Source organism: Lontra canadensis, unplaced genomic scaffold (assembly GCF_010015895.1).
Source record: "Lontra canadensis isolate GAN:19392208 unplaced genomic scaffold, GSC_riverotter_1.0 scaffold63, whole genome shotgun sequence".
NCBI classification, from domain to species: domain Eukaryota; kingdom Metazoa; phylum Chordata; class Mammalia; order Carnivora; family Mustelidae; genus Lontra; species Lontra canadensis.
Window position 1 is genome coordinate 3,115,449 of NW_022631057.1, and position 27,792 is coordinate 3,143,240.

The window sequence follows — 27,792 nt, forward strand, 5'->3', positions numbered from 1 at the left end:
CCAGAGAAGAAGAGCTCTGGTTTCTCAGAGGCAGGGATGTGCTGGTTTCCCATCCCTTTACTCCTATTTTTCCTCCCGGAAGTCTGCCCTCTACTTTGCACCCAGCGTGTCTTCTTTCTAAACTGGGGCTTCTTGAACTTAGTGTGCATAAGAATCCCGGATACTGCCTATGAAATTTCAAATTCCGGACCCTAACCTTGATTCTGTGTAGACCACGCTTTTAGAAGGTCTGCACCAAAGCTAGTTGAGAAATTCAGGTGCTAGAGACAAGTTCTTTTCTGTCTCCTGTGGGCCAGCTAGGGAAGACAAACGATATTTGAAATAACCAGAAGAAAAGGCAAAGAGTGAAGGAAGAGCCGTATAAGCCAAATTGGTTTTCCTATCTAACAAGGGTTAGAACCCCCCATTTTGTTCAGGACCTCTCATTGGGTGTGAAGCAGCCCCAGCCCCTGGAGCCGAGAAAGTTGGGGGGGCAGCTAAGAAGGGGAGTGGGAGAGGAGCTCTCCTCTTTTCTTTATTATGGGGAGTCCCAAGGACAAATGCCTGATTTTAAAATGTATTTTTCAGCCTTTTCTGTCTCTAGCTGCAGGCCTTTGAGACTACAGCGGTGATCAGATCTGAATCACCATTTACACTTTGAACAGATTCATTCTATACCATTGTGTTCTATCAAATTTGCATCTTAAGCCTTTGGTTTTACTGCGTGATGAAAGGCATTGTTTCCTACTTAAAGGAAAATTAGCCAACATGATCAGAATAGAGAGCTTTGGATTTTGTTTTTAGGCCTGGACTGACTTCTGTACAAACCAAATAATAGTAGATCAGAGAAGGACTGTAAAGATTAGTCTACTTTCATGATGCTAGGGAGTCTGCGGGCCAGTAAATCAGGAGAGATCAGAGGGAGCTGGTCTGACCTTCCTTCCCCCCTGCTCTGGCTGTGTGGCGCCCACATCATGGAAGACAGCGGACTGGGTATTCCTAACCCTGTGACTGCATTCGGGACCTCAAAACACATTCCGAGACTGTGGTTTATCTTATCCCCTCCCTGTTGCCATCATCTGCTCCTGCCTCGCCCTCTGTCCTCCAGCCTCTACCTCCCCCATCCAGACCAATCTGCGAGTAGGCTGACTGCCCAGCTCAGTTTACCAACTTCTAGAACAACTAGTGAGGAATATGGAGCTCCAGGATCAGTCAGGTAGTAGAGGGTGGGGTCAGGGAAGTCCTTTTCCTGAAGAAAGAGCAAGATAAAGCCTGCAGAGCCACAGACCCAGAGCTGGAGAGGGGGTGCCCGACAAAGAGCCTCCTAAGGGTGGGGAGAGTCCTTCGTCTTTATGATGATGGTGACCGGCTCAAACTATGTGGGAAATTAGGGACGGTCACAGGTAAAAGCCCTCCAAATTAACACAAATAGACAAATCCTGCAAGGTGGGGGGGGAGTGAGAAGAAAATCGACAAGGATGCTTTGGGCGGGTGAAATGAATGACTGCTACATTTATGTGTCCTGCTCAGTCTTTATGCTTCCTTACCATGCGGCACAGTCTCTGGTGTGACAGTCACGAAATGCAGCAGGCATGTGCCGAGTTTTACCTAATATTCAGTATGCTCACACTCGTAAACTCAGCTCCTCACAGCAAAGTCCTTCAGCAACACTGTTCTCGGCTTAAAGTTGAAAATAAAGGAAAACAAAAAGGAAAGAACACACACGGAACTCCCAGGAAACCTGCCCCGGCCACCGCCCCCACGCCCCCCTCCGCCCCGGCACCGGCCAGGCTGACACAAAGGGGTTAAAAGTTAAGTGGACGTTGAGCTTGAAGGAGTAAGACGGGCCTCTATATAAAGTTGAACGAGTCGTCTGGGGCCCACACAAACCTCCACCTTTTTTGGCCTCCACGGCGGCAACCCCGGCCCCTGCTAACGTCCTCCGCCTGTGGGACTGAGCGGGGAAGCTCACGGTAGTGGCGGCCAAGGAGAGGGGCCGGCCTTGCCAGGAATAAAGAGGGAGGGGAGGGGAAAAAGCCAGCTCGCCCACCCCGCTCCCGGGCGGAGGGCGGGGGCAGCGCGTCCCGCGGGCCGAGCGCGTCTCGGGCTGAGCGCATCTCTCCGGAGCGGCGCGGGAAGGATGCTGGTCGGCAGGGGCGCGCGCGCGGGGCGCGGGATGCCGCGGGGCTGGACCGCGCTCTGCCTGCTCAGTCTGCTGCGTGAGTACCGGCCGCGCGCCCGGGCGGCCGGGGTGGGTCCTCGCTCTCCCGCGGCCGAGCGCGCAGAGCCCCCGGGGCGCTGGGGGGAAGGGACCCCGACCCCCACTCACGCCCCACGCCCACGGCGGCTCCGGGCTCCGGCGCGACCCGGGCCCTTTGAACCGCGCCCCGCTGGGAGCGGCGCGTCACCTGGGAAGCGGCGGGGTGGACGGGCAGGGCAGAGGATCCCCGCCGCCAGGGTCAGCTCCCCCAAGGTGCGCGCCCTGGACTTCCCGGAGTCAGAGCTGTGAGACTCCTTGGAGTTGTTTCTAAAGTAAAGCGCTTCGAAGATGCCAGAGTCTGTTCGCGTCGCTAGAGGTGCGGAGCGCAAAATTGGAGCCAGAGCCAGGAGAGGGGAGGGGAGAGGAGAAGCAGGAAAGTTTTGCGTCTGGGAGTTGATTCCGAAAGCCCAGGCCTGAGAGGCTGCTGGGAAAAAAGCGCAGGCGCCCGCTCGACCACCGGGACAGGGCAAGTCTGAATTGGACCTTTAAGGAACGGGATCGAGGCCAGCCTGGGAAGAGGCCCCGGTTCCGAAGCCCTGGAGGCCCAGGAGTCCCGCTGAGTTAGATGACCAGGGGAGTGTGGAATGAAGAACAGACCTTGAAACGATCCTTGCCTTTAAGATGGGAAAGCTGAAATACAACTACCTCTTCCCACACCCACTCCCAATCCGCTGGAGAGAAGCTGGCGGCAGATGGAGTCTGTTCTGCGCGCTGCCTCCTTCTCCCCTGGCACCCCCAACCCTGGCACCAACTGAGACTTGTTACATTTGGGGGCTTTTTTCCGCCTCCCTCAACCCCCCCCACACCAAGTTCTAAAACTAGTGAATAGGTTAGCAGCCTAGTGGATGCCCTTCCACTCACCCACACTTGCCCCTACTCCTTAAGCTCTTGCTCTCACTTTGGTGAAGAGGTAATAGATGCTCAATAAATATTTATTCTTAATTGCTTTCATTTGAAGATAACGTTCTCCATCTCATCTCATTGCGTTTAGAAGCTCTTCAACTTGGTTGATTGTTCTCCCTTTCGCTCAAGATTTTGCTTCCAGCCCTCTAGGGCTCCCTACTCTTCCTCCATCCGAAAGGCCACCCACCAGGGCCCCACAGAGTGACCTGGGCCTGCCAGCTAGGCCCCTTTGCTCTCATTGTCCTCTGCTGTCCCCCTCTGTGCCCACACAGTTGGAGAGAAACTCCAGGCTTGAGAAAGCTCTAAGTTAGGCTCTGGGTTGACCAGTTTGGCAGCCGTGGACCTGTCGGGCAGGGAAAAAAGCTGTCATCGAGCTGATGAAGTCCTAGACCGGGGAACTCCCCTGGGTGCTAGAAGGTGCCCTCCCAGCAGGGGGGAGTTGATGAACAGCTGATCAAATGTTCCCCTCTCCTTTGGCTACACAGCTTGTGATGACCTGGTCCCGGGCCGAGTGAGGCCCACCTTTTTATATTTCCTCAGCTGGCCAGTTTCAGTCTTGCCTTGGCCCGTAGCAGGAAGTGGGGAAAGCGACTGAACTCTGGCAAAATCTGGACCAGATATGCTGAGAATTCCCCTGTCTCAGCTTTGGGGGTGACAGCTGGGGCATAGATCCCTATTTGCGATCTTGCCAGATATCTTGGGTCAGTCTGGAGCTTTACGTCTTCCCTGAGAACTTTCTAGGGTTTGTTTATTTTTTTTAATGCCAGGAGTCATTTTCTGTCCTGGTATACATCGTGGGACAAATGAGTGAGTGACCATAACCTTGAAATGCTAACCGAGGAATATGGCAGGAATTTCGTGTTGTTACTGCAAATTTTAGGGCATTGAGGGGTTGGTGGGTTTTGTGTCATGTACACTGACAGAGAGCTTTGTTCCTGGAGGTCTTTCTGTCCCCATGAGAAGTTGGCATAAGGATGGGCACAACAGTCAACCAAAAGTAGACTCCTCGTGCTGAGGACGGGCTGCTCTGGGCAGTGACCACAGTCAGAGTGGGAGCTCAGAGGCCACCAGGTAGCACTGCCATGCCACCAGCTGGGAGGAGAAGCTTTTCAGGGGATTAGGAAACCCCGTTTGTCAGGCTCAGCGTGTCTGTTCCCTCCAAGACCTCCAGGGCCTATCTTTCCTCTCGCCATAAGGACACCCCCCCCCACCGTCCCGCCCCTTCACATTCCTCTTCTTCCTTTGGGTCCTTCGTGTGTGCTGACCCCACACCCATATCCTGTCTGGGGCCACATGTAAGAGGGGAAAAAAGAAAAGGGAAAAGAATTTTATCAGATATTTTCCAGAAGAGAGAGGACTCCACCCTTTGAATCTCTGCCACATGGCAACTGAGGAGGAGCAGCCTTGGGGACCTCTGACTAATTCAGTGGCCCCCAGTAGTCCCCCTTGGAGGGTCGGTCCAGCTGGCAGCACCTTTGCTAATGCGAGTCCCCAGCAACATTCCTGTCTGACTGAGAAATCACACCCGGGCATCTTTTTTCTTATCCCTTTGGCCCCACTTCCTGGGCCTCCTTGCTTGCTTGTCCTCACCTCTTTGCTTCTCTGAGTCTTTTGTCTCCAAGAGCTCAGGGCAAAGAGTGCCAAACTGCAGCAGATAAACTCGGGCGCAGAGTCTTACAAAAACAAATTTTAAAAGGAGGAACAAATTCCACTTCGCGGGGCCTCGCTGACTGATTTCCTTTAGAGCCCGGGCAGGAGGGCCTGGGCTCACTTTCAGGCTGGATGGTTACTCAGCTCCGCTGAGGGCGCCTGGCCTCCCTCTCTCGTTGACGTTGCCTGATCTCACGAAATGGTCCCAAGTGTGGGGAAGTGAAAATGTGAAGGTGTAGAAAAAGAACAAAACACCACCCTCCAAAAGAAAACGCTCGGAGTTGCCAGGGCAGAATTTCCTATTTTTCTGGATTTTGACTTCTCTAATGAGAACATTCTCTTCCCTTCTCAGCTAAGAAATAAAAACACATTATCTATGATTTTTCATCCCGACGGCTCCTGACTTTGCTGAGGAGAAAGGGGCATGCATCCTGGGGGAGTGAGCTGCACACAAATAGGGGTGGACCGAGGTATCCTTCGTAGCACCTGTACTCTGTGGCCTGCCCACCCCCATCCCAGACCAATCTGCTTCCCTTTGGATGTGAAGGAAAAGGCCTTTTGGCTTAATTGGGAAGTCTGCTTCTTCTTGAAGTGGGGAAAAGACGCTAAGAACCCACAACTGATACCTTGGAGCAGAGCAGCACTCTAGATGGCCAGTAGAGTTGTTAAAGAAAATGTCTTGGGGCTCCTGGGTGGCTCAGTGAGTTAAGCCTCCATCTTTGGCTCAGGTCATGATCTCAGGGTCCTAGGATCGAGCCCCGCATCGGACTCTCTGCTCCACAGGGACCCTGCTTCCCCCTCTCTCTCTGCCTGCTTTTCTGCCTACTTGTGATCTCTGTCTGTCAAATAAATAAATAAAATCTTTAAAAAATTAAAAAAAAAAAAGAAAAGAAAATGCCTTAATGAATCCCTGGGTGAAAAAAAAAAAAAAAAAAAACAGGCCCTGGATATGCAGGGACAGACAGGAGACTGAGATGCTGAGTGGGATAAAAATTAAGTGGAACTTTGTGTTTAACGGGCCCAAGAGACACAGGCTGCAGGGATCCAGAGGCCAGAAGGAAGAGAGTGAGAGGAGGGGAGGTCCCTGAACCACCAAAGAAACAGTGGTGCCCAAGGGTGGAAAAGTTGCTTCAAGAAGAAACTCTCTGGTGTGACAGGGGTGCTTAACACAGTGACGTCTAAGGAGTTCAAGCTTATGCCATTGTCTCTTCTGGGTTGGGCTGTGAGCTGGCACCAGGCTCTCAAACCTTTGATAGACACACATTTGCCTGGTATTAGTGTGCTCTGGAAGAAAGGACTGGGTGCTTGGTTGGCACCAAGGAGAATGGCAGCAGCCTGAGGACAGGGAGGCACAGAGCTGCAGAAAAGGAGTCAATGGAGAATGAAGGAAGAGGGGACTGGGGGAAACAGTGGGCCCCCAGGGAAAGCTTGGAGCCTGGGGTTCCAGGGTGAGTAGGTGGGGGCCAAGACCAGCTACTTTCCTGTTAAAGGGGAGTCCCAGCCCGCTGGTAGCCCCAGGCCACAGACACTTGGTTTATGCTCACTTCTCAGCTTCGATTCAGAGGAACCGTAGAAAGGTGACAGGCGGGTTCTTTGTGCCAGTCCAAGATGCCCAATCTCAATGAAACACCTAACAAGGACACTTCCTCATTGCTCCCGGAAAAGGCGGGTGGCACTTCCCCAGTTCATTCCATTTAAAAACAAAACAAAACAGACAACAACAATAATAAAACGTTGTTTTCAGCTTTTCTTTGTATTAACATGAAGTTAGCTTTCTTGTATCTTCTAATCATTAACTTTCAATTCTTTTCTTAACTAGAATCAGTTAATCTTCAGGAACTTTTTTTTTTTTTAAGATTTTATTTATTTGAGAGAGAGAGCGAGAGCACACAAGCAGGGGGAGCAGGAGAGGGAAAGGGAGAAGCAGACTCCCCCTGAGCAGGGAGTCCTATGTTTGGCTGATCCTGGGACTCCAGGATCCTGACCTGACCCGAAGGCAGAAGCCTAACCCACTGAGCCACCCGGGCGCTCCGATCTTCAGTAACCTCTAATCTAATTCTATTCTTGGAACGAGCATAGAACGAATGTGATCTTTCTTCCTGACAATCCTTACGGATCTGTCTGGCCCCACTAGATGATAAACTCCCTGAGGACAGGGATTATTTAATTTGGCATGACACGCACCCCACACTGCAGGAAGGAATCTTCTCTTGTTCTTTGCTCCCCACAGCACTAAGCATGGTCCTTTATACATCACTGGTGCTTAGGACAAAAAATAAGTGTGACTAAGTAAGTGAAATGAGTCTTGAATAAAGTCTTAAATAAATTATTTATTCTCCCTCCCCAGATTCTTCTTTTCTGGATCAGAGGTTGGCAAACTTTTTCTGTCAAGAGCCACATAGTAAATATTGTGGACTCTGGAAGCCATATGTTGTCTCTGATGCATATTCTACTCTGTTTTATGTTACAACACTTGAAACATGGAAAAGCCCTTCTTAGCTCACTGGCCATACAACAAACGGCCTGTGGGCGGTTTGGGTCCAGCAGCTGTTCGCCAACCCCCGATCTAGATGAAATAACTCCAAGCCCTCAACCATATGAGACTTGGTTTCTAGAGCTCTCCTAATTCTGCTTATCCTCCCAGGGTCGCTCCCTAACTTAATAAATTCCCTCTTCAACTAGAGCCCTGAATGAGACGGCTCTCCATAGAGGGGGTGGGCGTGAATATGCCTGCCACGGGCACCTTGCCATCTGAGGGCTTCTCCCGAGCTCAGACTGTCGTGCTTCACGCCCTGAGTAAAACCGATGAGTCCAAGAGACGCTTCTGACACTAAAGAAATTAATAATGTAACTGAGGTGACAAGACCTATACTCAGGAAGCAGCGTATATGATTTTGTGCCAGATAAGTGGCAGAGAGACGTGTCTGAAGGCCTCTGAGAAGCAGAAGGAAGGGGCCCCTGACTAAAGATAACCGCTATTTCTTGAGCGTTTACCAGCTGAGCTAACTGCTTTATGCCCCTTCTCTGCTGCTCAAAACAACTAGGAGGTGGGGGCGGTTTTTATTCCCATTTCACAGGCAAGGTCTAGAGTGTTGAGGAACCCTCATCCCAAGTCCTGACAGCAAGCACGGGGAAAAGAAACCTCGATACACAGTCTGAGGGCAGAGCCCACCCTTTGCACGGAGGCTTCACTATCTTTTCAGAAACAGAGGCTGAGGGGCACCTGGGTGGCTCAGGTGGTTAAGCCTCTGCCTTCAGCTCAGGTCCTGATCCCAGTCGTGGGATCGAGCCCCACATTGGGCTCCTTGCTCCACGGGGAGTCTGCTTCCCCCTCTCTCTCTGCCTGCAGCTCCCTCTGCTTGTGTTTGCTCTCTCTCTGACAAATAAATAAATAAAATCTTAAAAAAAAAAAAAAGTAAAGAAAAGAAAAAAGAAATACAGGCTGGGGCTTCCCAGTAGAGGCAGCAGGCTGCTTCTTCCCAGTACTCTCTCCCGGTGGGCTGAGATACCCAAGAATTCCTCCCAGAGACCCCTCTGGAGCCAACTGCCAGGATTGGAACAGAAAGGTGGGATGCAGCCTGCTGACCAGGAGATCAGGAAACACCAGCAAAAAACCCCACTAAACCTAAGAGGGTCTTTGAAAAGCAAGACCAAGATGCACCTGGGTGTCTCAGTCGGTTAAGTGTCTGCCTTGGGCTCAGGTCATGATTTTGGGGTCCTGGGATCAAGCCCCACGGTGGTCATGGAATCCTTGCTCAGCACAGAGTCTGCTTCTTCCTCTCTCTCTCTCTGCCCTTCCCTCACTTGTGCTCTCTCTCTCTCTCTCTCTCTCTCTTTTTCCCTCTCAGATAAGTAAATAAATAAAATCTTAAAAAACAAAACAAAACAAGACCAAGTATAGTCTCCAAGAGCATGGGAATTTAGCTGGTTAGGGAGCAGAGTTTTCTGGATCAGAGGAATTGTACACCCTCTTTCAAGATGAAAAGATTCTCCATTTTACTTGTAGGTAGAAATCTCTTAAAAATGTAATATCTTGGGCCCCTGCTTCCTTAGGGTGTCCCTCAAAAAGAGGACTTTAACTTTTATGACTCAGTTGGGTTAGGAAAATAATTTGGTTATGGTGCAACTTAGTGACTTTGTTCATGCTTATTAAGGTGTATGTATTCATTGACTCCTACCCTAAATGATTCCAGACTGGTGTGGGTTTTAATACTCACATCTGTTTTTCATTTATCTCTGTTTCTTCTTTTATAAGCTGTTGTTTCTCTTTATTGATTGCTTCTAAGAGTCTCTAAGTTTTAGCTTTAGCTAGGATATCTGATAACCAAGCTTGAAAGTACCACGTGGAAAACAAGAATAATCACCTCGGAGTAAGTACTTATAAGTTAAAAGCATTACTTTTACTACATGACTTTCGTGACCTCTATTTGGTCATTTTGGCTTCTTACCCTCATTTTGCTAACTACCTGATACCTTGTTTCCTCCCTTTGCCCCAAGATCAAACAGGTTACCCACAGTCAAATCAGGTGCTTAGGGAGACACAGCTAATAAAGGTAGAATCAGAAGTAAACAGCAGAAGATAGCCTTTTGTTTGATTTTAAATTGTACTTTTGTTTGATTTCAATCTATTTGATTGTAAATTTTAAAATGCTCTGTTGGGTTGGGGCTAAGTGTTATGTTTCTGGAAGGTTCCGGTCAAGAATGCAATGGTGTGGTGCTTTCACGATTGTCTCCTAGAATCTAACTGGTAAGCTGCTGTAACTCCCTTACGGAGTTGGGGGAATAGAAGCTCAGATAAAGAAGGCTCAGAATTTGATGGTTTAATGCCATGGACGTGTGTGGGAAGATGGGATATAAAGAGACCTGGGGTCAGTCTTGATTTGTGTAAATTTTATTCCTTTGAGATGCAGTCTTCTCATGGGAGCCTTAGAAGCTGGAAAACCACGAGGCTCCCTCCTGGCCAGTTCCTCTGCTGCAGCCCCTCGGTTGGACTGGCTTCCAAGGCCCCACACCACTGTGATCCCTCGCTCTACACCAACTCACAACATACCCCATCACTGAGCCTTGCCTTTCTGGTCTCCATCTTTGATCTGTTTCTCCAAGCTCTCAGCAGGCATCCCTGCCCACTCCAGGCTCAGGGACGTGATTCTGAGGTTGAGCTTTCATTCTCTTTACTGATAGATCCTGCTACCTGTTGCTCAGAGTTTGGCCAGCTTAGGGGGCAAGAGGAGGCTGCAGCCACCGGGAGCCTGACCCTAGCGGGTCAGTAGCTGGCCTGGGTCCCGGGTTGCTTCACTCATCTGGCACAGACACCTCCGTCCTCAGAATGAGCAGCAGGTCTCTGCTCACATCTGGAAAAGTTCAAAACTGTTTGTCTGGGTGAAGGAGGCCCTGGGGGAGGGGATTCAAAAGCATGACATCACCTCAGTCAGACCTACCCTAAGCCAGATAGGATTCCCAGGAATTGATGTGTTGGAAGGAAGAAGAGGAAAGGGTGGGAAGGAAGGATGATGTCAAGGGGGAGTTCCAGCGGAGCCTTGGAGTGGTACCCGGGGAGGACGATCCTTCGGTTCAGTGACCACGTGTTCCCACCCCGTGCCCCCTTCAGTGAGTTCATACCTTAGGGGCAGATTGCTAAACAGGTCCTATCTAAGGGCAGGGGAAGACTGGATCTGCTTCCCCAAGTATTTTATCTTGATTAGCCCACTTTCCACCTGACCCGATAGGAGCCCATTCTTTTCCGTCTGGAAGGGCGGGGAGGATGTATCCTGATTCTTAGCAGTTTAGACTCCCTGACCCTCTTGCTCCTTCCACTCAAGTGTCCGCTAAACCTCAGAGGCCCCATTGCTCTCTGCCCCACGTAAACTATGGCTTCCCCTCTTGGCCAAAACCTTGGTGTTTCAGGTCCTTATCTCTAACATGGAGATGGTAATATCACTTCTTCCTGCTTACCTGCACATAGTATTAAGATATGATTACTGTCCTCACCATTCATAGCAATCTACTTGTAGCAGGTGGGGAGGGAAGCAGACGTGGGAGCGTGAGACTGCTCACCATTTTTAAGGGCAGCATTCTTGGTCCCAAGTGAATTGCAATGAAACAAAACCCTAATTTCCCTCTGGATGCTGAGGGAAAGAAGAAGCGTCATTCTACATTGCTATTTACCTGGAAACCCCCCCAAATACAGACCTAGATCTCAATCAGAAAAATTTAAAAATAAGCTTTGGGTGGCCTGGGATCCTCAGGCGTCTTTCCTTAAGGGTCGTGCTGCTGGACGCTGACCTCTGGGTACCAAGTCCATCCCCAACGTTCCTAGAGCCCAAACCAAGAGTAGAATAGAGGCCCTCAGTCATATCTAAGTACTCCCAAGTTATCAGTTAGCTTATAAATGAAATATCTTCTAGCCCCTTACCTCGAAAAACATACCTTCATGGCCTTCTGGAAGGCCAACTTTGAATTTGGGACCCTGTCAGTCTCTGAATTCAAGGCCACAGTGTGGCTGAGCAGGAAGAGATGGCCTTTGGCCCCAGCATGTCCTTCTGGCCTTTCCCCCCACAAATCTGGCACACATTGTGGGGGATCTTGCATGCAAGTGACGCACACATCACCCACATGCTTCACGTGTCCCCCTTCTTCCTGAAACAGCCGCCTCTTGGCCACCCTCATGCCTTGGAGGTGCGTTCACCCTCAGAAGGACAGACTGGGAGAAAAGGCCCCATGAAGATCCTCAAGTGGGCAAAGAGCCATTTGGGCAAGACGTTCTAGGAGTTCTGGTCCCCATCGTATGACCTAGAAGAGAGGGTATATCTCTGTTGGGTCCCTGGACTCCTCACGGTTCGGGGCAGGGCAGTAGGAGGAGGAACAAAATATAGACTTTAAAGCTCAGGGTCCAGTCAGGAGGGTTTTCCTCCCTGGGTGTAAGGATGGCACTGGGAGGTGCCCCAGGAAACACGGAAGGGCAAGGACCCTCAGAAAGATCTTCAGAGAATAATTAAATCCAGGAACAGTATGCTATACCAATTCAACATTTGTCGTTAATTTTCCCAACAATCCATGGAGGGAAAGACACTTACTCTTGAGATGGGTAAACTGAGACACACACACAGACACACAGGCACATGCATTAAGCTACGTGGTTACTGGCAGAGCCAGAACTACGCTTTCTTCCCACCCCATTTGATGGGCAACCAGGCCTTATGTTCTCTAATCCATCCACTATCAGATTCCTAGGTCAGAGCTTCTTGAAAGAAATCTTGGGGCCAGGGGGGTGGCCTACTGAGTTCCTCAACAAAAGACAAGGAGGGGATGGGTTTGCAGACCTTAGGGAAAGAATGGAGGGAGTTTGGGAGTGGGAAAGCCTTAGACAGAAAATTTTTAAGGGGGTTGCCTAAAGATGGCATGACTCTAGTGATTATGCCAAGACTGTATTACTCAAGGGGATAGAGAGTGACAGAAGAGAGGAAGACCCATTAAAAAGGAAATAAAGGTACTTCCTCTCCTATAGTTTAGATCTCTGTGATATTTATTCAGATAGAATTTGATATTTTTATATTTTATCTAACATGTTACAAACATTGCCTTGTATTCTCATGTGGCTTTAGTTTTTTTTCCCACAATTTTTTATTTGTAATGATTATGGTATGTGAAATGCATCTAGTATTTATCCTTTTGTAATTCATTTAGTTGCTTTCCACTTTTCCCTCCTATAAATAGTACCATATTAGACACTTGGTGCATGCAAGCTTTTCCGTCCTTATTTTCCTAGGGAAAATCTAGTAGTGAGAAGTTAGTCACCTGTCCAGAAGGATATTCTTGATGTCATGATGGCATGAGGCTCCAGGATGATTTTAGGTTCTGACTTGTCCTCCTTGTTTCTTTATAGCCTCTGGGTTCACAACTATGGAAAACATAACTTCTATTACCACAAATTCAACCTCCCAAGAATTAACTTCAGCTGTTTCTGCAAATGTATCCAACCAGGAAACCACCACACAAAGTCTTCTTGGAAGTACCACCCTGCTCTCTGTCTCTCGGGACACCAGTGGGACCACAACAGCCATCTCAGGTAAAGTGCTTGTCTCAGGCCCCAGAGGGATGCTGCTGGTGCCTGGGTAAAGCATTAGGATATTGGTAGAGCACCACCAGGCCTGCTTTCACCCACAGATGGAAATATACAAGCCCCATGAAATACGATTTGTGCATCATGCTTAAGGGACCCTGAAGTAAGTTCCTGATGATTCTCCTATAGTGACAGCTTGCTCTCAGGCAGCTTTGGCAGCTAATCCTGATCAGTCATTCACCTTGTACTCTGCTCTCGTGCTGAGTTCAGGTTAGTGATGAAATAAGGATCAGATGAGGACTTCCTAGAAATCTCTAATCTCTTCAGGTTCAAAGTGCTTTTTGACTTCTTTAGGGTAGATCAGAATCCAGTTCAATGTTAGAATCCCAAAAGAATCTCTAGTAATATTCTCAATTATAGCTGTGGTTCCAACAGCTGGCTTGAAATCAGTTTGGTAAGGGTTAGGACATGAAGTAGCTCTTAACTTCCCAAATTCCCTTTTCTAGGAAGTCCATGCCAGTATCATTCTCTATAAGGTTTTAATTCAAGATGGTGAACTGAGATGTGTGTAGGGGTGTGTGTGTGTGTGTTTATGCAAACATGTGCACATGTACACTTGTGTTTTTGTCTATTTCAGAGACTACAGTCAACATCACATCTACCTCTGAGATCATCCCAGTGTCTGGGACCATGAACTCTACCATCCAGTCACAGACCTCTTTAGCTATCACAGTAACTTCTATCCCCACCAACTTTTCAACTTCAGCTATGACCTTGCAGTCCAGACTCCCACCTGGAAATGTTTCGGATCCTCCATACAATAGCACCAGCCTTGTGACATCCCCCACTGAATACTATACATCCTTTTCTCTTACCCTAAGTATCATCAAGGTGGGTGAATTGGGCCAAAAGTGGCAGATTGCCCCCTCACTTCATATTTATGCAGACCCTCTCTTCTTGTCAACCTCTTTTCATCCCAACCAGTGAGATTTGGTTCATGTACCAATTAATAAGGAAAATATGCAGCTTAGGGTCGCCTGGGTGGCTTGGTGAGTTAAGCATCCAACTCTTGATTTTGGGTCAGGTCATGACCTTGGGACTGTGGGATCGACCCCCATGTTGGGCTCTGTGTTCAGCAAGGAGTTGACTGGAGATTCTCTCTCTCTCCCTCTCCGTCTGCCCCTCCCCCTCCTCAATGCTCTCTTTCTGTCTCTCTAAATATATATATATATATATATATTTTTTTTTTTTTTAAAGAAGATAGGCATCTTAAATATTCCTGGAAAGGATAGACAGGGAAGAGAGGAGTAGAGACAGGTAGCTGATCTATACTGTGGGTGTTGCATCTCTAGGGAGTAGAAAGTCGGGGGGGATTCTTGGAGGTCTGCTGTGGTTCTTGCTCATACCCTTGGTCTGGGCTTTGACCAGGGCACCATCTCCCTTTGGGCATATTTGGAAACCATATTCCATTTAATGGGGTGACTTTTCCAAAAATGTTTAGGACAACTACCATTTCCTGCATGTGAGAGGGTTTGACAGTATGCCAGGAATAGAGAAGCCGTGAAGAACTGGGCAGACCAGGGATGATGAGCTCAGTGTTGGGGTCCGTGGTTGTCAACAGCTTTCAGTGGGAAGGGGAGAAAACATGGGGGCGTGGAGCCTGAAGGCAGGCATGAGGAACCTGTCTGGGTTTCTGTTTTTAAAGGAACCAGATGAGGAATCTGGAGAGTCCTAGGGGCCAAGAGGAAAAAGAATGTCACCAGGTTCTGCCTGGCCACCCCATTATCTGTTTGCTTACATGGCCTTACTTGCAAGTATATAATCCATTGCAGGGAAAACAGCCCCAGTGGGAAAAGTTCTTCCCCTCTTCCTTTTCTGTACCATCCAAGCTAATGTTTACCAAGACTGCAAATAGCTACTTGCTGGCAAGCCTGGGCTAGTAACACAAGTTTTGACTCTCTGATGGGGATAGGAGTGAGACAGAGGAAGGGAGGAACACCATTATATAGCTCTAGTCCCCTAACATCTTTAAATTTCCTTTTTCCTAAAACCCCTTAAAAGAGTACCTCACAGAAATTAAACTGGAAAAGAGGTAGGGGGAGGGAGAATGGGGGGCAAAGATACTGGCTTATTTACTTTGTTTTTGTTTTAATACAGGGAGAAATCAAATGTTCCCAAGTCAAGGAAGTGAAATTGACCCAAGGTATCTGCCTAGAGCTAAATGAGACCTCCAGCTGTGTAAGTCAAACCCCCCTCCATCTTACCTCTATCCTTTCCTCCTCCCTCTTCTTCCACAATCCTTTCTGAACATCCTTAAGCCATCTTGGACTGGATGAGACTTTGGTGGGATGGGGAGAATTTAGCTTGGTCAGGCACTTTTCAACACTGAGCTTTGGGTTTAGGGAGTAAGAGGCCCCCTCTGGTGGGCAAAGAAGGCAAAAACAATTTTATTTAAATTTAGTTAACTTTTTCCCTCCTCTTAAGTACATTGAATACGTACATTGTCAGATTTAAGTTTACTTTTGTGTTAGGAAAGTCGTTAGTGAAACATAAACCAGTAACTTAAAATACCATTTTATTACTATAATTGACAAATAATTTTTTAATCAATATAGAATGTCTTTATGCTGTAATGCTGTATTTTCTATGTAACTGATTTTCCTAACGTTTATTGAATGATCCCCTCCATTGTTGATTGGAATGCTGGTTTGTTTTCTTTTTTTTTTTAAGCTTCTATTAAGTTTTTATATGTACCAGGGCATATTCTTCAGAGATATTTTATTTGTTTGATTTGTCTTTTTTGCCTATTTAAATTTTTAAAAATTATCGTCCTTTTACATTATAGTACTTTTAATATCCATCTAGGCAGTCGTTGCTCACTACACTTTAAATAAAAATGTATTTTTTGTCTATTCTTTTAGAAAAACTTCAGAAACATCTTGTCAAAATTTAAAAAAAAATTTTTTCATTGGAGCCACTATAAATCCCTCTGTATTTTTCTGGTCTATTGTTCAGCATATTGACTTTTTAGTTTTTAAAAACTAAAAGCTATGTTTTTTCCCTGTAGGTTTTATGAACTTTATAAAGTTATCTATAATATAGATTCCCCATTAACTATTCTAATTGATCACTGGTGGTATATTAGAAAGTTGAGTTCTGACATTTATCTTGGGTTTAGCCATTTTCTTTAACTTACTTGTTACTTAAAGAGCTTTCTAGTTGATTCATTTTGTTTGTAAGGCCAGCTGTCATGTTACCTACCACTGTACATTGTTTTTCTCCTCCCTCTTAGTAGTTACACTTTGTTTCAGTTTCATGTCTTATTGCATTGGTAAGACTATACAGTACACATTAACTTTTAATGGTGATAGCAGATGTCCTTGCTTTGTTTCAGTAATCTTTCCTGACAGTTACAATTTCCTCAAGGAAGAATGGAATGACAGGACTCTTCCTATTAACTTGTAGGAAAAAACATTTCCTTACTGGTTGGGAATCCACTTAAGGGAGCCATGTATGTGCTGTGTGATTTCATAGATTGGAAACGACCTGGGTGGACTGTAGTCTGTAGAAAACATTTGGTTAGTTATTTTGTCCATTCTGACTACCCCTGTTTTACCTGTGATTATCAGTTGGGTCATTCTGACTCACAGATCTTTTAAAATTATACCTAAGGTCTTTATTTAGCCTAGGACTTTTAAAAACAATGGGAATTGCAAAGACACACGTTCACACAATAGACTAACAAGTGCAATTTGTAAAATAGTGAACTTAAACATGAATGTACAATGTACAGGTAATACTCTGTTTCTGATACTGATTTTCAACTCTACTTATTTTTTTAAAATTGCCAAATCCTTTGTGTGTGTGTGTGTGTGTGTGTGTGTGTGTAATGTCCTGGTTAAGCACTTATTTTCCTATGCCAGAATGCTGCTTCTTTGTGCCACTGATTTAGAACTAATTGCTGAGCATTCTAAGCATCTGTCCATTGCTCTTTTTTTTTTCTTTTTAAGATTTATTTATTTATTTATTTATTTAACAGACAGAGTTCACAAGCAGGCAGAGAGGCAGGCGGGGGGGGCGGGGGGGAAGCAGGCTCCCTGCCGAGCAGAAAGCCTGATTCGGGGCTCCATCCCAGGACGCTGGGATCATGACCTGAGCCGAAATCAGAGGCTTTAACCCACTGAGCCACCCAGGCGCCCCTGTCCATTGCTCTTTGAGGTTCACATTTAACTAGGGTCATCATTCAAGACAAGTGCCGGAAACTTATTGCTACTCCAGAAACAACCCCTCTTACTGTGCCGTGGTTGCTTTCTCTCTGTATTCTTTACTGTCTCGTCTATTCAGGCCACAGCTGAGAAGGTCTCTGCTCCCTTCTGAGATCTGGGGAGGTTCTGTGTAGGGATGAGGAAAGGCAGCAAGCCCTCTGGCATCCTGAGGAAGGCTTCTGAGCCGCTCATGATGAATGAGCTCTACGGTAGCACCCGATCTTACTACCGGTTCCCTGGTCCCTTTGCCACTGCTGGTCCCCCTTTCTTCCTGAGGGCTCCTCTGCCCCAGCCCCTAAGCAGCAGTACCTCCTAAGCTCCCCAAGGTAACTTTTCCCCAGTCAGCAATCCTTGCTCAGAATCTTGGGCCAAAGATCCCGACTGTGTTTCAGATTCCTTTTCCTTGAGTCCCAGTGTGCGCTTGTCTATGATCAGTCTGTTCTGGGGGCTGTGAGCAGCATGGTGCCTGCTCCTTTTCCTTGGGTTGCATTTGTACTCTTAGCATCAGAGGGCCTCAAGGCACTGGTTCTAACCATGGGAAACTCAAGTCCTAGTCGCAGCCTAATGAGAAGCATGAAGGACTTGAATTCCCATAGCATCATGTCCTTGAGTACTTGGGTCATGTTGGCTGCTCCTGCATCAGGGGTAGTGTTGCCCATGACAGAACTACGGATGCCTGTTCTCAGCCCTCCAGACGCTCGCTCTGCACTGGGCCTCATGGAGGATCCGACCTGGCAGTGCTCACTGTGTGTATCAGACAGGCCTATCTTCTGTCCGTGTGTCTGCAGACACTTATTTCTCAGCCACTCTCCTTTTGCTCCCCAGCCTCACCTTTAGACAGAAATCACCTCTACCAGCTGGGGGAGGGAAGGCAACCCCACGCTCTTCTCAAGCACCTGCTACCCCATCTTCAGGTCCTCATTAGCAGCCCCTATCACTCCGAGTCTGACTTTCATTCTCTCTGCCATGGCGCCAGGGCAATTTAGTTTTTGTGGTTATGGTTTCCCAAATACTTACCAAAGTGTGAGATGACTTTGTTCTTAGACTATACCCGTTTATCTAGGGGGAATCCACCAAGAAAATTTTTAGTGGTGGCAAAGTACACATAACATAAAACATACCACCTTACCCATTCGTAAGTCCACATACTGTTCAGTGGTATTAGGTGGTATTAAGAACATTCACATTGTTGTGCCATCTCCAGAACTCTTCATCATCCAGAGCTGAAACTCTACACACATGAAACCATTTCCCATCCCCCCACCTCCTAGGTCCTGGCCACCATCATTCTACTTTCCATCTCTATGAATTTGATGACTCTGGGTACTTCACGAGAGGGGAGTCATACAGCTTTTATATTTTTGTGACTGGCCTTTCTCACTTAGCATCATCTCCTCAAGTGTCAGAATTTCTTCCCTTTCAAGGCTGAATAATATTCCATTGTTCGTATAGACCACATTTTGTGGATCCTTGCATCTACCAAAGAATTCTGAGATTGCTTCCACCTTTTACCAAGGTGAATAATGCTGTTGTGGACGTGGGTGTACAAATATCTCTTTAACACTCTGATTTCGTTTCTTTTGGGTAGATACTCGGAAGTAGAATTGCTGCATTATATGGTAAATCTATTTTTAAGTCTTCTAAGACTCTCCATACTGTTTTCCACAGCAGCTGCACTGTTTTGCATTCCCACCAACAGAGCACCAGAGTTCCAATATGTCCACATCCTCACCAACATTTATCGTGTTTTTTTATACAGTAACCATCCCAATGAGCAGGAGCTGGTATCTCCTTGGGATTTTGATGGGCATTTCCTGATGATTGGTGATGCTGAACATCTTTCCATGTGCTTACTGGCCATTTGCATATCCTCTTTGGCGAAATCTCTATGCAAGCCATTTGCCCAGGAATTTGTTTTTGAGAACTACCTTTCTTTCTTCCAAGCCACATGTGTTTCTATGCCGAGGCTGTACCTACTCAGCCAGCTCACATCACCCTTATTCTGTCACATTGACTCCATCGAAGGCAGTTTGCTTCCAGCCTCCAGATCATCTCCCCCAGCCCACGCCTTCCTTGCCCTCTGCCCAAACACTAAAGGTCAGTTTCCATGCAGAAAAAAATAACTTACAGATGGAGGACAGATGAAGCCTGTGTGTGTGTGTGTGTGTGTGTGTGTCTTTTTTTTAAAGAATTTTATAGGGTTTTTTTTTTAATTTATTTATTTGACAGAGAGTGAGAGAGCAGAAGCAGGCAGAGTAGCAGAGGGAGAAAGAGATGCAGGCTCCCCACTGAGCAGGGAACCCGATGTGGGGCTCAGTCTCAGGACCCTGGGATCATGACCCTAGCCAAAGGCAGTTCCTTAACCAAATGAGACACCCAGGCGCCCCGACAGTGTGTCTCTTGCAGAGAGCCTGAGATCTAGAGACAGCCTAACTCCTTGCCCTTGGCCCGCTGCCCCCTTGTGTGACTTGTAGCAGGACCTTCATTCTAGTCTCTAAAAGAAAACAAGGTTTTGCCTCCAATGTCAAACTCACACCTGAATAAAGTGGGAGAGAGAGAGAGAGAGAGAATGAGAATTGATTCTAAAATCTCAGAACTGGGAAAAACCTTAAGGCTCATTTAGAAAAATACCTGTCCCTCTCCTCCCCACTCCAGTGCTTAACATGCTTCTTTAACATATTAGAAGTCTTGGCAGAGTTTGAGGATATGCTACCCAGGAAAGGTTAGATGGCTTTATTATTGTCCATATTATTTTTGCAGAGTACCATGTGTGAGCAGATGTGGCTAGGGGCTCACAAATCTGATTCTCATGAGCAAAATGGCAAAGGCTGTGGCTTCCTCCTGCCCACTCTCCCATGATACCTGCCCACAGCCTCTCTGGGGGGAGGATGTTTATTTCAAGCTTCCGGAGAAGCATTGTGCTTTGTTCAGGATCCACCTGCTCCTCTCCGGGCCCCGACACAATCCACTGATGCCGCTGGACTCCAAAGTGGGAGGCCGGCCGCTGTTATTCCCTTGAATTTAGTCCAAGAAACTAAGCAAAGGGTGGAGGGACCCTGTGTGGAGGCCAAACCAGTTGGGACCTTAAGTTGAACAACAATTCAGTGAGTTCTTTTGTTTGCTTGGTGCTATGCTTAGGGCAGCCTGGGTTCAAAATGATGGAATTATGTAATGTACACCCACTCCCCCAATTAAGGAGCCTTACAGTCTAGCCAGAGTGAAATGACTCTGACGGTAAGGCAGAATAAAATCAAACCTCAAAGTGTGGATTCTGGGGGCTAGGGTGTGCATAGTGTTGCTGTAATGAATAGTAACCGTACTATGAGGTTTGTCCAGTGCCCCCTTAGGTTCTACACACTTTGTGCACTGCTCTTGCTACAACATCTCCTTGGTCACAACTCAGTCTTCAGCTGAGGAAACTCACACTCAGACTAGTTGCATGACTTGCAAAGAACCTAGTCAACAGCACAGGCAAGGCTGATGCTCAGTCTACGCAAGATAGGACCACTTCATGGAGGAGGTGGGAGTCTTGAAAGATGGGGAATCCAAAGGAGAAGGCGGTGTCCTTCCATCTTCTCATAGCCAAGGTTGTGAAGGTCACAGGCTCTCACACACTTGGGCTTCCCATGTGGTACCCCACCCCGCACCGCGCCATCCGAAGGCCTGTCCCTACCAGCTTCTCCAGCACAGTTTCCCCATTCTCCAAGGCTTACTTTGTCACATTTCTGCTAACCCCAGACCTGACGTGTGCTCACCCTCCTCTGAATGTCCAAGCACTTTAGCCGTCCCTTTGTTGTGGTGCCTACCATGGAACTAGCTCTGTCACCTGTCTCTTTGTGCCTCAGTTTCTTCATCTGTCAAACAGGGAGGATGATAACACCCGTCGCAGAGGGTTATGCAAAGCCTAAGTGAGTCAGTACATGTAAAGCACTCAGAGCAGTGCCGGAGACGTAGTAAGCGTCATGTATGTTCACAGCCCAGGCACGCAGACTGAGAGCCCCGACCCTGGGGAGTTCATAGCTGCCCTCCCCCCACCACCACCCAACCACACACTGGATACATGTGCAGAGATTTTCGCACAGCGTCTCACAATCCAGACTTCCCAAGTGTCAGAAGAGGTGACTATGGTTGAGGTGCATCTTCTTAAGATTCTGTGGTTTGAGGAAGTTTGTGCCATTTTGTGTGGCTTTGTCTAGATTGTGCAGGAGCCCTTGTCCCTCTGCCTCTCTCAGGCAGGAGACGTACCTCAACCAGAGACTCCAGAAGCCCGGAGTCACCCAGGGCAGGACTTCCGTCCTTCTCATCCAGAAGGCATGGTTGGGGAGGGTGTGGTGCTCACAGGGGAGCAACAGAAGGCTCCCCGAAGAGAAAGGGGCCTAGAGAAGAAGGAGACCGCTGACCACATCCAACCGAGTCCAGACTGCCCACGGTAAATGCTCTTTGTAAGAACCAGATTTTTCCAGAAACAGAGCCTCTATCCAAGTATTTCCTGAAAGACCTTTGCCTCAGGGGTGAAACAGTAGTGGCCGGAGAATTCATTTTTCTGTGACCTTGGCTCTTGAGGGCCTCCTGAGGCTTCCTCTGGACTCCTCTCTCTGAGACCTGGAGGTGAGCTGGCGCCGCTCATCCGAGCCCAGGGAGCTCCTTCTCGACTCCCTTAATTCCCGCTGAGGGAAGAAAGCTGGGGCCTCGATCCAATCCCGACTTTGCCTTGGGCAGGAGCAAAGGAGCCTGGGTTTTCCTGCCGCGGGCCGCCGCGCTAGGAAAATACCCAGGCTGCCTTCCAAGCCGGGAGGGCCCCAAGGCGCGGCGCGGCCCCACAAACAGGAAGCGCGCCCCTCCGCGGAGGCTCGGCGCGGACGCCGCTCACACGCGCGCGCAGCTTTCCGCGAACAGGAAAGCTGCCGGAGCTGCTCAGGCATTTCCTCCTCGCCATCTGCCTTCCGGGCGGAGCAGAGAGTCTTGGTTTCGGTTCCCTTCCTGTGGGGGGCGGGGTGGGGGGCGCCCTGACGGAGGCTGCTGGACCCCCCCCCGGGGCCGAGCGGGAACAGGGAGTTGGAAGGGCACAGCCAGTGTTTGCGATTCATCCCCGTCCCGGGACTCAGCTGCCCGAGAATCATGAGGATGTGTCTTCAGGGGGCTGGGTTCCTGGGTCCGAGAGTCAAACCCGCCACCCGGAGAAATCTGTGAACCTCATGGACAACAGGCTCCATGCCGCTAATGAGGAAAAGCGGGGGGTGGAAAAACTCCGTTTCAGTCTGACTCAGGCTCTCGGCGAGGCCCCTGGCGGGTAGGAGGGAAGGGCCCGCGGATGCCACTGACCCTGTAGCCAGAGATTTGTACTCCCTCACTTCCCTGGGGTTTTCCTCCAACATTTGGGGCTGTTGTATCCTTGAAACAAACGATTTTTCTCTTCGTCAGTAACACCCTGTTCCTATTTTCTGGTATTGGCAATTTCTTCTGAATTTAATTGGAAATACTGTATGTGTGCAGGGACGGTCCTTAATAATGTTCCCTGAACTCGTCCCCGGCCCCCTTACAGTGCCACCTGCGACACTGAGTCATAGATGTTTTGGTACTGCGAAATTCTGGAGGTTTTTTTCTGATTAGATTCTTCCACGTGTACAGTTCACAGGATTTTTTTTTTTTTAGTTATAATTGTAGGGGGAAGAAAGGGTCCTTCCTATTTAGAGAGTAACAGTGTGACTTTAATCAGGATTGTTGCCTGACACTCAGATGCAGTTCGGGGTACGTGGGTAACTTCATCTTCTGGTTGCCATTTCTCTCTGTCTTCCCAGGAGGACTTCAAGAAGGACTATGAAGAGAAACTGACCCAAGTGCTATGTGAGAAGGAGCAGGCTGAGGCTGGGGCCGGGGTGTGCTCCTTGCTCCTGGCCCAGTCTGAGGTGAGCCCTCACTGCCTGCTGCTGGTCTTGGCCAACAGAATAGGTAAGGGGTGCCTCTGTCTTGGGGTCTAGGGGGGGAGTGGGGCTGAAGTTCGAGGTTCCTGAATAGAAATCTAGTATTTGAGCTTAAAGAGCACAGGTGCTAGGGAGAGGAGCTAACTATGGAAGAGGCTCTCCTGAGATGGACCATCCTGGCCATCAGACCGTCGTCTAGGACATCCCAGGAGGGCACAGCTCTTCCAGCTTCTAGATTCAGCAGCCCTTGTTTCTAATTCTAGAACGTTCCAGTAAGTTCCAGCTTCTGCAGAAGCACCAGACTGACCTGGAAAAGGTAAGTTCTCTAAGATGATGGGAATTATCAGGGAGAACTGGGTCAGGGGAATTCAGTCAAGTAGGGGAGAAACCAATTCCCTTTTCTAGATCCGTCTTTCCTATCTCTCCATCCTTCCCTGGCAGTCTTTACCTTTCTGTGCCTGAACCAAAATTTTACGGTGCAGCTTGATCAAGAGATGTCAGTCTTAAATCCTGTTTCGAAAAATCCCTGAGGTCAAAGTCTTGTGTTTCTCTACTCTTTGGTCTAGCGTGGGCTCCAGAACTCACATCCCACATGGGACGGCCTGTCTTTTCTGTGTCTTCCCTTCCAGCTGGGGATCCGTGGCTTCACCGAACAAGATGTTGGGAGCCACCAGAGCTATTCCCGCAAGACCCTGATTGCACTGGTCACCTCAGGGATCCTGCTGGCTATCTTGGGAACCACTGGCTATTTCCTGATGAACCGCCGTAGCTGGAGCCCCGCAGGAGAAAGGCTGGTCAGTTTGCGGGTCCAGGGCGAAGAAAATGAGGAAGATAGTGGCCTTCTGGGGCAGTCCACAAATGTCATGAAGTGGGGGGAGGAGAAATCCCAGTAAAAGTACTTCTGTGCCCTCACGTGTGGATGTGCATTCACGCACATTACCGTGTCAGTGGATGAGGTTGAGTGATATGGAACAGATTAGGGAGGGGGCCCTAGGGGGGTCAGCCCACCTGCTCACTGGGGCAGTGGAGGGCTCCTGTCACCTGTTTCTGATTTTGCCTGGCATAGTTTAGCTGGGTATGACCAGAACAGGCTGCTAAATCAGCCACACTTATTTGCATGCATATTAAGTGCCCATGGGTCCCATCCAGCTCACAAGAAGGGGACACAGAGTAGGAAAATCTACTCTTGAAGTGTTCTGGACGAGGGAGACAAGGCTGAGATTTGACTCTTGGCCTCAGCCTGCTCCCTACTCTGGGGAGGTTATCCCGTCCTGGGGACTGCCTGGTTGCTGGCGGGAGCTGGTGATTGAGTCGTGGTGGCACGGTGTGGTGCCTCTCCTCTGTCCTTTCTCCTCTAGGAGCTGGAACCCTGACTGCTCTTCAGGAAGGAAGGAGTCTGCACATGCAGCTGCAACCCCCCCTCTGTCCCTTCCCCTACCTTCATCCCCACCTCACTCCCCTGCTTACCAGATAATGCTCCTTTATTTATACACTGTCTAGGGCGAAGACCCTTATTACACGGAGAACGGTGGAGGCCAGGGCTATAGCTCAGGCCCTGGGTCCTCCCCTGAGTCTCAGGGAAAGGCCAGTGTGAACCGAGGGGCTCAGGAGAACGGGACCGGCCAGGCCACATCCAGAAACGGCCATTCAGCAAGACAACACATGGTGGCTGACACGGAATTGTGACTCGGCTGGGTGGGGTGAGGCTGGGCAGGGTCTGGGGAAGGAGCCCCTCCCTGCACCTGACAACAGGCTGCCTCGATGCTGGAGCTACCATCCCTTACATTCTACCCTTTCCTGTCGCACACACCCTTGGAGGCCATTCCTGGGGCCCTGCACTGCACCAAGCTGAGGGGTTCTTTCCCCCTGGGGGACCGGGAGGTGACGCCTGCCTTTTCCACGTTCAGCTCGCTAAGCCTAAAATTTGGTCTACTTTGAGCAAAGGTGTGAGGGGGAAATTCCAAAGTGCAGAGAAGCTCCCAGGGTTGGGGGGAGGAGGGGACGATCTTGCATTGTTCACACATGAGCTTCCCTCTCCCTCCTCTCTGCCTTATTGAAAGAACCCACAGGGGAAGCATGGGCTTTTCTGGGCTACAGTTTCCTCCCAGGAGGCTTTGCCTTTTCCTGTTTCTTCCTCATGTCTGTCTTCTCCAATTTAGGGAAACCAGAGCAACCCAGTGTACCCAGTCCTTTGTAATGATATAACCAACAAGACTCGTTGTCTTAAACTGTCTCCCTTATGCCCACGCCAAGTCAACTGTGGATTCAGGCACTGGCTTCCCTCCTGCTCTCCAGGCTCCCCTGAGCTCCAAACCTTCTACTCCCACATCTACGTACAGAAGCCTGCACTGTTTTCCGGCTGAGCCTGGAAGGAGGCTCCAAGTTTTGAACAATGTCTTGTGTCTGTTTGGGAAGACAGAGTAGGGGTGCATGGACACGTGCATTCCTACCTTTGGGGACAAATGAGGGAAAGGGAATGGCTCAGTCCTTGTCTCTCTGGGGCTCACAGAGTCTCATCCTGGGCCTCGGTTTCCCCCTGTGGGTCCGAGTGAACGGGAACATGGGACCAGATCTTTGAGCCAAGCCTCTTGACCTGTGCATCTCTGAGGAAGTCCCTTGTTTGGAGGCTGGGTCCTGGCCTTATCCTCTGATCTGGATGGCTTCCTCCTTCCTCCCCCTGACTCCTGGGCTGGGCTGTGGACTCAGTCTCCCAGCAGAATCCTTTCTGTCTCTGCTTCCCCCACCCGAGACCCTCACTGCTCTGCACCCCCATGTAGTCAGGTCCCCTCGACAACTCCAGAGGACCTTCATCACAAGCCGCCGCCTCTGTAGGTAGCCCGGGTTCTTATTTGCATTTTTGTTTTTTTTCCAGAGGGGTGAGCAGGGATCCTGGTTTCAATGACGGTTGGAAATAGAACTTTCCAGAGATAGGAAGACTGGGTGGATTTTATTTCAGAATACAAAATGGTGTGTGTAAATACTGTAATTAAAGTGATACTGAGACACATCTGTTCTGTGTAGCTGTCCCAGCCAGCTGTGTCTGAATGCCATGGAGGTGTCTCGGTCACACCAGGCTGGACTTTGCGATGATATGGAGCAAGGGGGGAGGGCAAGCTAGGAAAGAGGTGGGCCCATTTCAGGGGATACAGGCAAAAACCAGGGTGCTGTTCTTTGACCAAGTCTCCCTCCACGCGGGGAGTTGGAGGAGGCTTACGGAAGGGCAAGATGTTTCTAGTCCTAGAAAGAAAGACCAGACTAGAGTGCAGCAGGGGCCCTCAGGATGGGGGGGGGGGGCGGTGTGCGGAGGCACAGGACCTGGGGCCTCTGTGAGCACATCTCAGAGAAGTGGCACACTTTGGTCCCTGTACAGCAAAAAAAGCATGAGCAAGAGAAGGAGCCCCATGCCCATGGATTACCCCACCCTCTCCACTCCGAGCTGGGAGCAGAGCAGGGGAGGCTGGTGTGGACAGCTTCTGCTCTAGAGACCTGGGGGCCAGCTCCAAGAGGGAGTGGCTTCTGCCTTCAGCACTAAGACACCAGCCTCACTGCAAACACATCTGCAAGGGCAGCCCCCAGACGACCCCTGCCCCCATAGGAAGTGGGGGAGGGAGCCCTGCCAGACACTGCACAGTAGCTTCAGGAAACACTCCCAAGTGTGTCAACAGTGGCAGAGGCAGTTGGGGCCAAACAAAGGATCCTTCCATTCTTATCTGGCCAAAGCCAGACCTTTCCCTTTAGCACTCCCCCACCCCAACTTCCCCCCAGATGTTCTCCAACTGCTTTCACCACAGGTTCCTCTGCAGGACTCAGGGGGCAGGGTCAGGGGTGAAGGGACAAAGAATGAGATCTAGAACTTTCCTTAGAAGGTGAGGCTGACCCTGGGGGGTGGCAGGAAAGGGAGATAGTCATCTGTCTTCTGACCAGACCATTTGACCTCCATCTAGTCACGTCCCACCGTGAGAGTGACCCGATTGGGTCTGGCAGGTTGTGGAGGGCAGGGAGAAGAGGTGTACAGGGTACAAGCTCCTGGGAAAGGTGGGAGGAGGAGAAAAAGCACCTGGGTCTTTGAAACTTGTCCAGCCTCAGGCCCAGCAACCTGCTATCATTTTTTTACCCTGAGTCTGTCCACAGATGTAGGCTTTGGGAAGTAGGGGTGAAGTAGGGGCGTGTGTGTGTGTCTCTGTGTGTGTGTGTGTGTGCGTGTGCGTGTGCGCGTGTGTGTAGAGGGTGTCGTGGCAGCTAGTTCTCCTGGGTGGCTGGACAGCTTGCTCTGAAGGACTTTGTTTAAAAATCAAACTTTCCCACCTTTGGCCTGAACACCCTAATGCAGCAATGGCTCCACCTGCTGGCCATGCTGGGCTCCTACCACTCAATTCACTTCCCTTTTTACCATGTGGGGGTTCTCTTCTCCGCTGCCTCACCCTTAAATAGTCCAGTAGGTCTCATACATGAGGCTCATACAACTATGAAAAGTCACCGCTGAAGAGGATTTTAGAGACACATGCAACTGAACTCCCTATGTCACATTAAAGACAAACTAAGGCCCAGAGAGGAGACGTGGCTGGCTTGCCCAGATGCCCTGGAACTCCGGTGTCCTGCACCCGAAGCTCTTCCCTTCATCCTACTATCCCATGCTTCCACCAGGGTTCAGGGTTCCTCCAGTTAGATGTCATGAGGATGGCGAGGGCAGGGTCAGAATAGGTTTGGGTCTTCACCTCTAGAGCCTTTTATCCACATGTGTTCCCATGCCTGGAT

General features: G+C 49.1%; 1 protein-coding gene across 2 annotated transcripts; it reads left to right on the forward strand.

Moving 5' to 3' along the window:
* Window positions 1-1,870: 1,870 nt before the first annotated feature.
* Window positions 1,871-26,046, forward strand: CD34 (CD34 molecule). 2 transcript variants are annotated; one of them, XM_032878126.1, is made up of 8 exons: window positions 1,871-2,198; window positions 12,675-12,857; window positions 13,489-13,742; window positions 15,009-15,089; window positions 22,915-23,065; window positions 23,301-23,353; window positions 23,667-23,831; window positions 24,396-24,531. In XM_032878126.1, exons 1-8 carry the CDS (start codon window positions 2,120-2,122, stop codon window positions 24,408-24,410), a joined length of 981 nt encoding a protein of 326 aa, XP_032734017.1. In that variant the 5' UTR covers window positions 1,871-2,119; the 3' UTR covers window positions 24,411-24,531. The 2 variants fall into 2 exon arrangements, with proteins under 2 accessions (XP_032734017.1, XP_032734016.1); XM_032878125.1 differs by lacking the exon at window positions 24,396-24,531 and adding an exon at window positions 24,538-26,046 and having other exon boundaries at window positions 1,872-2,198.
* Window positions 26,047-27,792: the final 1,746 nt, after the last annotated feature.

Bases quoted from the DNA above. Each gene is read 5' to 3' on its own strand.
- CD34 (XM_032878125.1), top strand. From the start codon at position 2,120: ATGCTGGTCGGCAGGGGCGCGCGCGCGGGGCGCGGGATGCCGCGGGGC. The intron at 13,743-15,008 runs GTGGGTGAATTG...GTTTTAATACAG, and splicing joins TTACCCTAAGTATCATCAAG to GGAGAAATCAAATGTTCCCA. The intron at 23,066-23,300 runs GTAAGGGGTGCC...TTCTAATTCTAG, and splicing joins GGTCTTGGCCAACAGAATAG to AACGTTCCAGTAAGTTCCAG.